Source organism: Trematomus bernacchii, unplaced genomic scaffold (genome assembly GCF_902827165.1).
Source record: "Trematomus bernacchii unplaced genomic scaffold, fTreBer1.1, whole genome shotgun sequence".
Classification (NCBI taxonomy): domain Eukaryota; kingdom Metazoa; phylum Chordata; class Actinopteri; order Perciformes; family Nototheniidae; genus Trematomus; species Trematomus bernacchii.
In genome coordinates, this window is record NW_022987605.1 from 1653813 (window position 1) to 1668057 (window position 14245).

At 39.6% G+C, this 14245-nt stretch overlaps 1 protein-coding gene across 2 annotated transcripts in view; it reads right to left on the reverse strand.

Moving 5' to 3' along the window:
• Positions 1–14245, reverse strand: part of adam19a (ADAM metallopeptidase domain 19a) — a 216697-nt gene that overhangs the window by 8194 nt on the left and 194258 nt on the right. For both annotated transcript variants that reach the window (XM_034130902.1, XM_034130901.1), the window contains exons 17-21: positions 9793–9870; positions 5579–5687; positions 4342–4483; positions 2348–2447; positions 558–809 (exon numbers count right to left, since the gene is read on the reverse strand). In XM_034130902.1, coding sequence (XP_033986793.1) covers positions 558–809; positions 2348–2447; positions 4342–4483; positions 5579–5687; positions 9793–9870 — 681 coding nt within the window. The remainder of the gene's footprint in view (positions 1–557; positions 810–2347; positions 2448–4341; positions 4484–5578; positions 5688–9792; positions 9871–14245) is intronic.

The window sequence follows — 14245 nt, forward strand, 5'->3', positions numbered from 1 at the left end:
TAAATGCCTTCCGGACCACTGACTTTATAGAGGAAGACACTGAAGCCCAAATGGAGCTTAAATCATATTATCCTATAAATATTCTCTAATTGCTCCAGTGTCAATCTGACCTAGCTGAATCCATTGCACAGAAGGCAATTTATAATCCACTGCCTTGTAGAAATACCTGAGCTCACAAAACATAGTCTGCTTTTATGAGGCTCTTTCTGTACTGTAAGTACTCTCACTAAAATGGAGATTTATTTAACAACTGTCTGGCTGCCTGACAGCTCCCGGTGATGTCCTGTTGCTGTTGGTATTTTATTTTTATTTTTTTACATTAAACCACAATAAATGGGAATGCCTATATAGTAGTTCTCCCTAAACTTAATATCAAAAGTCAGCCTCTCGCTTAATGAGAAAAGAGGTAAGAATCGGTTTCCTAAAATATATATTCTTAGTGGCTTCCTGTCTATAAATTGTTCCATTTCTCAATTCTATTCTGGCCTTTACATTAGGTAGTATGCATTTTAGATTATAGTTTTATAATTCAATTGTATTTGTGACATGTTCCTCACCAGTGGAGATCGTGTTGGGTTCAGGGGCAGGGGTTTCTTGGGTGGGCTGAGTCTCTGTGGGGTTCCAGGGGATTTAGGTGGGGCCGTTGGGGGCTTGCTGACTGGCAGAGGCGGGCGAACCACCTTAACATCCCGGGAACCGCCCATGGGGGACTGGCTGGGTCTCAGAGGTCGCACTATGTTCACTGGCTGGGTGCCATTAGACACAGGGCCCGGTCTGAGAGGCAGGACCTCTTTGCTGGTGTGAGGAAGCTAGGACCAGAACAGAGACAACAACATCAACTTGCAAAATCTTGGGAAAGCTTGTCTACATCCAATGGACAGAAAACATAAACAACATTTAATTTATAAGCTCTAGTCTGGTTCCAGAGTGAGGTATGGTTCTGAAACGGCTCTGGTTAGATATGAAATAACCCCATGTGGCATTGGAGTGTGGTTAGTGCCCCGGCTGCTGGAGTGCTGGAGTGGCTCAGCCGGAGACCAGACAGCTGGACAAGGATCAGGTAAACAGTTAAACAATAGTAGTATGTGGGTAACCTGGTTCTTGTCCCTACAGTAGGCAGTTGAGATTTGTGAATTGTAAAAGTAATTCTTACTTTTGGACTTTAATTAAGCCTTTGATATTGTTTGATCACAACATTATTATAGGCTCCCTAAGATGGTTTTATTCTATGAGCCAATGAGATCTCTCACCATTTGTCTGATTCAAAGCTTCTCCCCACAAAGAACATTCCATACGGAGTGCCTCAAGGCTCTTTCCTGGGTCCACTACTTTCTCCACATATATTAGAACTAGGAGTCATTGTGGATGAGCACAATATTGATTTTCTTAGATATGCAGATGAAATGCAATTCCATATAATGGAGCTGTTGTTCCTGATGACCTCTGTGCACTTTAATGAATCTTTGACATCAATTTATGGACTGGACATTTTCCTTAAACTACATTTAGAAAAAAGAAAAGACCATAGTAACTGGTCTGAATGAGCAAAGAGAGAAAGTGTGCCTACTATTTACAACGCGTTATATGAAAATTACACGTCAGACAAGAAATGTAAAATTCTTACCATCAACTCTGTCTCACCTAGAATTTAGTTTAGCTGATTTTTACTACTACTACCTTATTTGTTTACCTAAGTAAATTGTTACATTTATGTTAAGGATTTTACTTACTTCTTATTCTATATTTAATGTTTTTACTTTCTCTCTCTTTTCTATCCAGTAACCAGATGGGTTAAAATGTAGATTTTTGTGTATCTCACTTTATTACCTCGTTAAGTGTTTCTGTCATTAGTTATCATTACTAGCTGTTACGCTTACTTTATAGTAAATACATCTGAGCTGCATTTTGTTTATTAATATGTCGGATGAATTTGTACTCTTGTTATTCTTATGAAGGCGTATTCATTTTATTACCTTCTCCCTCATATTCTTTGTACCTCTTTGTACTTCTTGTATTTGTACTCTAACCTTGACCTACTAACCAATCAATTTGAAATACATATTATAGCAAGAAGGAAAAAGGGACATGAGGAAATGATGCTAAAGGCACATTGAACGAGAGTATTGGTGTGAACACTGGAGGGGGCAGCCTCTAAGTGGTAACACAATATAACAATGAGGCAATTTAATATGAAGGTCAAGGTCTATTATTCACTAAAAGGCCGCAAGAGAAACAGTTACTACCCTCCTATTTCCTCCCCTTCTTATCTTTTTTTCTTTCTTTACCACGCACGCACGCACGCACGCACGCACGCATACATGCACGCACGCACGCACACAGTACTTACCCCCTTGTGGCTGCTAGCTTTGTTGATTGGTCCGACCACCTTCAGGTGAAAGGCAGGATTCAGATGGCCGTTTTTCCCTTTCTCCACCGATGCCTCCATCCTGAGCAGAGAAGTGAGGACAGGAGGAAAATAAAACACAAGAAACCATCGCTCTTCTTAATGTGGCATTGATTTCAGGGCCCCGAGTGGGAAAATAGAAAGCAGAGAAGTCTATAGGAAGTTTATCATCCAGGAAGATGTGAGAGAAAATAAGGAGGTCAAAGATGAAGCTGACATAGTTTCACCTCATCAACTTGATAGCTATTAGCAAACAGACATGTTTGTGTCCATTGAATGTCCACTTGTTTCCCTTTTATCTCTGTTTTGGCCTCCACCGACTCCTAAGGAACATATGTGTCTCTTTATCTGCTAAATTCTCCACTATGTTAACCAGCTACTATCTAACTGTGTTCACTGCTGTTACAGGTAGTGTACAGTGGGTTTATTAGAGATGTTTACTGACAAACAGATGCCTGCTAGTGGTGGAGAGCTGTGAGACTGAACCGTAAAGCCATAAAACCAAAGCAATGAACAAGAGGTTAAAGGGGAACTGCGGCATTAATGTGCACTGGATTGCTCAAATTTCATACAATAGAGTGGATTAGTGCAGCTCTACAATTCAAGATGTCACAAGCTTACTTGCTATGTATATGTTCCTTCCACCATACAGTACATGTGTGGACATGTAATCTAGTGGAACAACACAGTAAACTACAGACAACCTAAATATAAGAAGCTTCACAAAGGAAGGATTTATTGCAGGGTTTCATGTGATTGAACTGGCTCTTAGCTGATTGGACAGCTTTCCAGCCATACTGGATATACTGTATGTGTGCTTAGACACCCACTGTTCCACTGTTGAACTGTAAATGAACCCAAAGGATTGGCCATGGAACAAAACCAAAAAAAGGAGAGGGTTTCCAGAGCAGTTAGTGCCCTTAAGAGATTTTTTAATCATCGTAGCAGCTCAATTTTCCCTATCATGAGCCATTCATTTAGTTGTCTCCCTTTAGCTGCATTTAATGTCAAATCCTCCAGAGGCCCAACATCACCAATATTTAGCCCCCCCGGCCTCCAACTGGAAGGTCAGAGTCTTCAGGAAGGCTGCTGTAGTGCTGGATCCTCTCCAGATACATTTCTGTTCTTTAAATCACTGTGAGTATTTTCAGAGGCACTAACTCAGCCAGTGTTATGAGAGGCTGTTCCTCTGGGTGAGGAATATGGCGGTGCTTAAAAAGGAAGCTCTGGGGTTTATGAGGATGTTGTTTGGTTCTGACAGAGGAGAGCTGCAGCACAAAATATGACATTTATACTGAGAACTTCCGGCATATGAATGAATCTGCTTTGAGTACTATCAGACGTGGCAATGAGCACTTCCTTCCTTCCTTATTTCTGTTCTGTAATTCAACATTTGCCTTCCTTCTTTCCATTACTATTTCTCCCTCCATTAACCTCATTTTTTAAAATTCATTCTGCTGCCTAATTTTTCCCACTTCTTTTCCACCCCTTGCCTTTCTTTCTTCTTCTGTTTCCTGCAATATTTTCATTTCTTCCTCCTTTCACTTTTTGTCTCCCTCCGCTCTTATGCACACCGTGTGATATGTGAAGGATCCATTGCATAGTAATACTAATAAAGAATTAACGACAGATGAGAGAGACAGACAGACAGACAGACAGACAGACACACAGACAGACAGACAGACAGACAGACAGACAGACAGACAGACAGACAGACAGACAGACAGACAGACAGACAGACAGACAGACAGACAGACAGACAGACAGTCAGACAGACAGACAGACAGACAGACAGACAGACAGACAGACAGACAGACAGACAGACAGACAGTCAGACAGACAGACAGACACACAGACAGTCAGACAGACAGACAGACAGACAGACACACAGACAGTCAGACAGACAGACAGACAGACACACAGACAGTATACAGTACTTGTTGCTCTTGTTCTTCTCTCTCTGGGAAAGCCACTTATGGTAATAGGAGGTCTTGATCCTGTGGCAGTAGAAGAGCAGCAGCACTGCAGGCAGGATCAACAGGAAGGCAAACAGCAGTCCCACCACCAGCCCCACCTGACCTGTGGACACACACACACACACACACACACACTCATAATGTTGACATGCACGCTGATCACTGATATTAATAAGTCATATCCTGTTTCTGATTAGATCTTGGATGAGATGTTTACGTAGCTCATGTGTTGTTATTACCTCCACCAGGGAGGGCCTGTTTTCAGTCAGTTTGTTTGTTGTGTTATTCGTCTGTCTGCAGGATTATGGAAAGACTACTGGCTGATTTTCATGAAACTTGCTTTAAGGGTCAAGCATGGGACAAGGAAGACGGCATTAGATTTTCGAGGGGTCTGAATCCCTGGGGCACAGGGACCCTCGGCTGTGCTCTCCCAGTGACCTTCTAGTTAACACAAGTGTTCATGGTAATCATGTAGCAGGTATCCAATTACTGTCTGTGCAGGTGTGTTTCTACATATCTACATATACAGGCCTACAGATCATGTTAATTGGCTCACACCAAGATCTAAAAACACATTTGTCTCTTTTACTCTTCATACATGTATATATAAACATTTAAGAAAATATAATGAAAATCTGAAAATGACAGTTAAAGAATAATGTAATGGACAGTGAGTGATTGTCACTGAGTATTCTCATGAGAATAAGCTTTTATTGACCGATAGTAAATAACGTCCCTGAACTTGAAAAAATGGGTGGATTTAATCTTTATTTTGCGAGGAATGATCCTGCACTTTCTAAAAGATAAAGACAGGCTAATGCTAACCCCTATTTCTGTAAAGTCCCATATAAGTCAATTGAAAGGCCATTTTCCTTCTCGTTTTCCTGATAAACCCCGATGTCTTTCAAACTCCACATCCCCAGTGTGTAGAACAGAATTTCTGATAGCAATAGTAATCTGCATCGTCTGCCTGTCCTGTCATTAATTCAGCAGTCTGGACTTGCTGGGGGAACAACAGTTTGGGAACAGAGCTCTGGGCCCCGCACACCCCCAACAGAGGAGGATTAAACATGATGCTGTTGTTCTGCTGTGTCAGGGAGGAGGCCATGTTTTAGAAAATAATCTCATAACAGTATCGTGGAGGGAAAACCTGCATTATGATACACAATTACCCGTGTGTGTGTGTGTCAGAACTTACTGTCATACTGAACAGGTCCACTGTCCACGCTGCCGCCCAGTCCTGGCTTCTCACAGAAGGGGGGGGCCCACCCGGGATTACAGTGGCAGTTCCCATTACTGTTACACACCTATGCATACACACACATACACACACAAATGCAACAGTTAATGTGATTTGCTGTTCGGTCTCAGTATAATCTTGTATGTGTGTGCCTGGAGGTGCACCAGGCAAATTAGAAGCACTGATTTATTGGTTGCTACAGGTTACTGCATGTGTTCTAATGGGATTTCCCTTCATACACCTTTACATATTCACCTAAAATGGAGCAGAACACTGACATAACAGGCAATGATATCCCACAGCTGTGTGCTTCCATTATCTATGTATAGTTTACATTTGTATGTATTTTTTGTTTCTGAAATGGGGGAATAATGTTCAACTGCCCTGAGGCCCAAACCAACAGGGGCCCTAAAGGCACCAGGTTCATTGAGTTCATTTGGATTAATTGCTCATTTGTTTAGTATCATACTCCACTAAAGCATATATGAACTGAAGTGGGCCCTCTTAAATAAAAGTGCGTCCTGAATTTACACATATATACCGTATATATATATATATCTATCTATCTGTATCAACATTTGTTTTTGTGTTGATTCTAATCAATGAAAGACACATAATGACACTGCTGTGTGGACTACATGTATTGAGTATTTAAAGGCAACGTGAAATACACACAAAGAATATACAAATATTACAAAGTGTAAAATAAAATAGGTTAATAAGGCTCCAATTAACCCTTGGTGGGTGTTACTTACATGCAACACAACTTTTCATAAAAACACGGCTAGTGTGTGTGTGTAACAGGCCAAAAGAGTAATTGTATAATTTCAGTACTGTTAAGCGTAATATTATATATAAAATACCTTTTGGTGGATGATATAACAATATAGCTAACTTGCTGAAACATAAGGTTCAACCCTTTTCCACATCTATAAAGAAATGAATGAATAAATAAATACATACATAAATCAGTAAATAAATAAAGCTAGTCATTTCACCACACCAGATTTTGGAGTAATGACCAGTAAGCTGCCATCTTTGTGTCAAAACGTTGCATAAGTCGAAAAAAAAACCTCCCTTTACTTCCCCATATTCAAACCACCTTGAAGGGATTTTAATGAACTTGTCTCAAACTTGTGAAAATAAACTTTTTATCTAGAGGCTAGCATTTAAAACTTGATTATTATCTTCAGTCATCTTGTCTTATTCCCCACCGCCAAGAAAACACTTCCATGCTCCGACTTCATCAATATGTAATTATCCTATCAGTGATTAACATGCCCATTTAGGCCATTAGCACTTGGTCGACATGGAGGGGGCACAGTTGTTCACTATTTCTGGTACCTCTTTAACTTTAGGAGGCCTGGCAGGGTTTCTTTGTGAATATAAGCTTTTTCAGTTTTTGAAAAGCAGTTTTGTCAGTCATTTTCATACATGAAAGGTAAACCTTTATGAAATAAAATGCCATGACCTTGATTTATACACATCATTGATAAATAACTTAATCTGAAGAATATGTTTTGTCTTTCTTTTTGAAAATGTGTTAAATAGATGCTAACCAGTTGAACTTTCAGAAGTGAGCAATACTCTACTTCCCTGCTCATTTCCCATGTTTATTTGTATGGATATCCAGTGCACTCCCAAAGCCCGAGGATCATGATTAATCATATGATAATGCTAAATTACAAAACACAGGAGCAGACCCTAAACTGGGGGAAGGCAAAACGGTCTATTTAGAATAATCCTGACTCAAAGCCACTTCCATTATCCATCTGATGTTACACTGAGAGGAGAGAACAAAAAAGGGTCAAACAGCATGAAACAACATAGTGAAGAAAGAGAGGAAGAGGATTAAAGGAGGACAGGATATATCTTGTGTTTTTATTTTCTATCATAAAAGTCTAAATCCTAATCAAATAAACTGCCTGGTTAGCCTGTCGCTTAGAAAGTAGTTGTTGTGTGGCCTGCAGTAAAGGTTTGATAGAAAACTGTATCTGCAAGCTGGGAAAAGACGGTGCTAGAAGCCTGGTGACACGGCTACTTGAGCTACGGCTAAAAACGCTAGCCAACAGGGGAACGCTAACGCTAATGGACAATATCCATGTAATATTAGGAAAAGCACAGGTGTATTAAAGATAGCTGTATTCCAGCCTGTGTTGTAGTGCATGTAGACTCACTGCTACAGCTTACTGGGACACTTGGAAATTAGATATGAAGTATATAAGTTATACGATGAAAAAGGCTGATAGCTCTCCAAATGTCATAACTGATAGCTAGTAAGCTAGGTGGCATGGTTGCTAACCGAATGAAACAATGATAAGAAGCACAATTTGTATCTATACTGCTGTCTCATAACTGTCTGCAAATCACGTATCTGTGGTGAAGCAATTTATAATCCAATAGATCGAGCAGTCTTTACGACCCCTCAACGCGCTTTACATTTACAAGTCATCATTCATCCATTCACACAGAGCAATGTGTCACTTGCTCAGGGAAGCTAACTTTCAAACAAAACATTCATATACCGTTAGCCATGCCATCGGGACCAACTCGGGGTTCAGTATCTTTCCCAAGGATAGATTGACATGTTGACTGTAAGGGCTGGGATGCTGCGATCGAATCGACATCCTTTTAATTGAAAGATGACGGCACACCACTTTAATCTGCTTATACCCCATTATATCTCTAACGGACATCAGCTGTCAGTGAGGAACCACAGCCTGCCAGCTCAGAGGCAGGAGGAGTTCTGATGTACCTCCAGAGTCCTGTTGTCTTCCTCTCAATACTAGATTTAACACATTTTAAAATATCCATGAGGGATCTTAGTGGGACTTTAACGCTTTAGATCTGATGATGGCAGAGAGGCTTAACTTTGAATTTGTAACTTGTAATGAATCTGTAATACAGCATGAAACTGAAAACCCAAAGTTTCCACATGTATTCAAACTGGAGTAAGGCTTGGAATAACAAGACAGAGGACCTGGTGGGATAACAGTCAATTGTTCAATTCTGAATGAAAAAAAACACAGGTTTTATTTTCCTGTGGCTGTGCAAATATTACACAGCAGACAAAAGCACGTCAGCAGCTCTGGTCTGCAGCAGCTATCAGAAAAACCCTGGTGCTGGAACAATAATGGCAACTGCCATATTGCATTACACTGCTGTTTGTGTCCCGAGCCAAGCGGAAACATAGACAGAAAAATGAAAAGGTAAATCTGAGACCGGCTCAGCGTTTCATTTTGCTTCTAAGATCAAAATCTATTCTCAAGGATAACTGATCAACTAGTAATTCAGTACGGTGTGTGTGTATAGTATAACATTTCATCTATAACACATTATCTGATCAACCTGAACATCTGAATGTCATTTGGTGTCCTTTAGCAGGGATGATTTCATCTTTACTGCTACACACATGCTTCATATTTAAGGCATCCATCCATCCATCCATTGTACTTTTTTTTGTCTCTTTCTATACTTTGTTGTAACAATGTATATTCCAATTTGTGGGACGAATAAAGGAATCCTCATTCTGATAAATCTATCCATGTTTTATACCTGCCTATCCTTTGCAAACTCATTAAATGCACACATAGGCTTTAGTCTATGTTAGATGGGGTTCCTTGAACAGCCAATTCAAAGAATCCACACCATGTAATTAAACCTCACTGTTCAATAACGACTTTAAAGGTCAAAGAGTTCCCTGATAAATAACACCTATCTGCATCACCATCTTCTCTCTGAATAACAAGTGTTTAAGCCCCAAACACTCCACTCCAGAGCTTGGTTGCTGACTTATAAACTATGTATGATTTCTCCCTATCTGCCTCAGGCTTTGTTGTACTGCTCCGATGAATAGTTCATCACTTCAGTTGCTGTTGTATTCCAGCCATCTATTTTCCTGCCGTTTACGACAGCCTCTCAGTGACAGCGCTGCAAAACTCTACCTTCGCCCAAGGACACAGTGTGACAATAAGATTAGGGAGCTAGGCCTGGCAGCTAAGTGAGTTGAGTCTGTTGCACGGCTCCATATGCTTGAGTGTTTGTTTGTGTGTGTGTGTGTGTGTGTGTGTGTGTGTGTGTGTGTGTGTGTGTGTGTGTGTGTGTGTGTGTGTGTGTGTGTGTGTGTGTGTGTGTGTGTGTGTGTGTGTGTGTGTGTGTGTGTGTGTGCCTACCCCTTTTCCGTGACAGCGTGTGATGCAAGTCTCCAGCTCGGTAAAAGAGGCATTTTGGCATCGGCGGTCTCTGCACACCTGTGGAAACACAAGCAGAGAGATCACATGCTGTGTTAGAGATTACAGTGCACACACGGACACACTCACACACTCTGTGATCTGCCTTCTGCCTGCCCTTGGGCTTTGGAACAACCTGACTGCCTGAAGAGATTGGCCAAGTAGCAACAGTATCCTGTTTTAAAATCGCTTCCAAAATCACTTCTTGTATAGATCGTCTTTTACAGCTTGTAATGATGTTTATTGATCTGCCTTTGCCAAACACATTTGGTCTCTACGGATCCTCCAACACTCATTTCAATAAACTGTTTGCATCAATGCTGGAGTGGTGTTTTGTTTCAGAAGGAGCTAGTTGCCTTGCTTTAGAGATGTAATAGATGTTAAGAGGGACTTGTTATGGGTACAATCAGAGTTTAGTGGTGTACTACTATCTATATTATTATTATGTTGCATTGTTGGAGAAGCCTGTGACATAAGATTTTCAACGACATAATTACTCTGTAGCTATGTTAGTTTGACAATAAAGAACCTTGAACCTTGAGGGGTGACACTGATCTGGGGTCAGAGACTCTGTCAGGATGGCAAGGGGATGAGGCTGTTTGTTTTTGCATGTCAGCATTGTGAAGAGAAAGCGTCATAGAGGAATCAAAACATCGATAATAGAGGGTGCTGAAAATACACCATCTCTGATAAAACACCTTCGAACAATGAGCAAATACAGAAGTGCTGCAAGGAAATAAGTTTTACATATATGACAATGACATAAAAACATTCACTCCTGTGAAGTCAAATACATCACTTTTGTTGTTGTCGTTGTAGTCATTAACAAGACAATATGCACCCTTCGCCTAATTAAATGCACATTTAGAATTCTAAAATAGTACTTACAAGAGCTAAGTTGTAGGTTAGCAAATTCACAGAAATAATTCATGCTTTTTTTGTGATGTTTTATTCATTTCCTGCTCAACACAAACCTTTTCCTCCTGAGGGACTTTTATAAGGTATATCTACTTTCTGGAAATGTTGGAGAGTTGATTGACTGCACATTATTTTATTTTTTATATTTTAAATATTTGCAAAGTCCCCATAAGTGAAGTTGTTTACATTTGTTTTTTATGTTTGATGCAATGTTTTAAACGTGGCACATTTGTATCTACAACCTGTATCGCTTGTTCGTTAGGTGGCATTTGTTTTACCTGTCCATCTTCTTATCTCAATCTCAGAAAGAAGAAAAACATACGCGCCTTTTCCTTTTTTTACAGGGGGGGGGGGAGTTTTTCTTGCAAACTGCAGGTCATTATGCAGCACGTTTCACTGAGTTGCATTTGCACTAATAACAGTATTTGCATTAGTAGTGTATCTGCTAGTGTAACCTGTTGTTTTTGCCTCACCATTGTTTGCTAAGGGATTCATTTAGTGTAGGTGAATGTGTGACATTGTGATTGGAAACAGCAGCTTAGTGCTATGTCTGCATTTACTGCTGAGAAATGGACCGTTCCATAGGATGACTCAAAACTCATCATGGCAGACATTATTCTCTGCTGCCTATTTATAATATATTACTCATGCAGCACCATTCAGTCCTCTCAGCGCCCGCACAATAGCTGAAATGGAATTCAAGTGGCTGGAATGTGCTGCGGAGGGAAAGCAATATAGACAGAGAAATCAAATGTATTGGTGGATGGAGGGGACTGCAGAAACCCCTCGCTCTGGTGTGTGTTTGTGTATGCATCCCATGCATAATTCAGCCCTCATTTTGTATGACTTTTTTGTGTTTCTGTATGTGAGTTAACTTGGAATGTATTATTCCATCTCCATCTGACTTTGCAAACCAAATCAGTGCCAGAAAAAGTGCCTTAAACAAACACCTGAAAGAACAGACCTGCTGGGTCCCTGTCACATTCATTTTGGTATGAATTGGGCTTATATAAAACACAAATTATTTAAATATGCTTAAGGAATAATTGACTAATAGAAATTGGAACACAGGCAACAGAAAAAAAGAGAGATTGTGTGGGAGAGAAACTCCCTCTGGAGGGGACACAGGAATTGTAGCTGTTGCAGACCATATAGGAGAGAGAATCCCAAAAAGCATAATAGGGCCACTTTAACACACCTCTCCATTCATCAGCCCCAGAGCCATATTAACATCAATCTCAGTCACGGTTCGTCATTTCAACCGGCAAGGGGCAGGCCTGAATGTTTTTTTACTGCCCTTTGATAATAACACAGAGCGGTAAATGACAAAAGATTTGATTATAGTCTTAGTATGCTAACCTGGAATAATTGTCACAGTGACAGTGAACATCATGCAGGTACATACACTTTCATGCAAGTAAACCACTATATCAAGTCACTATATCAAGTCACTATATCCAGTCACTATATCAAGTCACTATATATCCAGTCGCTATATCCAGTCGCTATATCCAGTCGCTATATCCAGTCGCTATATCCAGTCGCTATATCCAGTCACTATATCCAGTCACTATATCCAGTCACTATATCCAGTCACTATATCCAGTCACTATATCCAATCACTTTATCCAGTCACTATATCAAGTCACTATATCCAGTCACTATATCAAGTCACTATATCAAGTCACTATATCAAGTCACTATATCCAGTCACTATATCAAGTCACTATATCAAGTCACTATATCAAGTCACTATATCCAGTCACTATATCCAGTCACTATATCCAGTCACTATATCAAGTCACTATATCAAGTCACTATATCCAGTCACTATATCAAGTCACTATATCCAGTCACTATATCCAGTCACTATATCAAGTCACTATATCCAGTCACTATATCCAGTCACTATATCCAGTCACTATATCCAGTCACTATATCCAGTCACTATATCAAGTCACTATATCAAGTCACTATATCCAGTCACTATATCAAGTCACTATATCCAGTCACTATATCAAGTCACTATATCCAGTCACTATATCCAGTCACTATATCCAGTCACTATATCAAGTCACTATATCCAGTCACTATATCCAGTCACTATATCCAGTCACTATATCAAGTCACTATATCCAGTCACTATATCAAGTCACTATATCAAGTCACTATATCAAGTCACTATATCAAGTCACTATATCAAGTCACTATATCCAGTCACTATATCAAGTCACTATATCCAGTCACTATATCAAGTCACTATATCCAGTCACTATATCCAATCACTTTATCAAGTCACTATATCAAGTCACTATATCAAGTCACTATATCAAGTCACTATATCAAGTCACTATATCAAGTCACTATATCCAGTCACTATATCTAGTCACTACAGTATATCGAGTCACTATATCGAGTCACTATATCAGGAACTTTTGTCTGACTGTCTCCTGATCCTTGGGCTATGGTAACCTTTACAAACATGACCACTGTTGTAAGCCAGAAAACATGATAAAAGGTCATATAAAATGTGAACCAGTACAGATAATAGAGCAGAAACACTCTTGCTTTTGTTCTTACGTTGTAAGACTCATCATAAACTCTTCGAGCCTTAGTTGCTCAGTGCCTCCAGTCTCCTCTCCTCCCTCCTCTCTCTTCAGTTGAGGGCCAGTTCTCAGGACCTGGCAGGTGTTCAGGCTCTTGGCAAGGGGCCACATACAGTAATTGTTGAGTCAAGTGTTGGTATTGATCAAAAGACCCTGTTAACCCGGTGGTCATTCCATGCTGTGGAGCTGGGAATATTCTGCTCACTCACAACAACAGGCTGTGATCTGATTCACTGCTCATGTAAAAGGGTTTCACTATTCAATTAAGCAACTATGGCATATTAATGACTAAATATGAAGATGAAATATAGGTACAAGGTAAATCTGTTTATTGACAGACTCTTATATAAGGTCCCTTAAACCTAGGCTTTGATTGTAACGGATTACGTGTGACGGGATTACAGGATACATTTTAATTGTATTCCCTTACAGTTACATTTAACAAAGGCATAATCAGAATACTGTAACAATTAAAAGTGGGGATTACAAGAAGGATTACAACATTACAAATACTTTAAAAAATAAAAATGTACATATTATAGGTAGACGTACTGCTTGATATTCGTTTGGGTTTTATTTAGGGTACTTTCATCTCCTATTTGAAATCTCTTTTTTTAAATGCAGTTGGTGAACAACTGATTTATTAAACAAAAACACTGTTTTTAATTGATGTATTCAACTAAATCATAATTTGTAAACTATACTATTCTGTAGGTCTATCCTGTAAGAGGACACATTTGTGATACTTAATATCTTGGTTTTTTCTTTTCTCAGGTCACATTGTTCTGTTGTCTTACATAATACACTTTAGCAAACACTTCTTATTGATATTTATTTTCTCTTGGATTTATCTGCATTGAATTTGATATTTA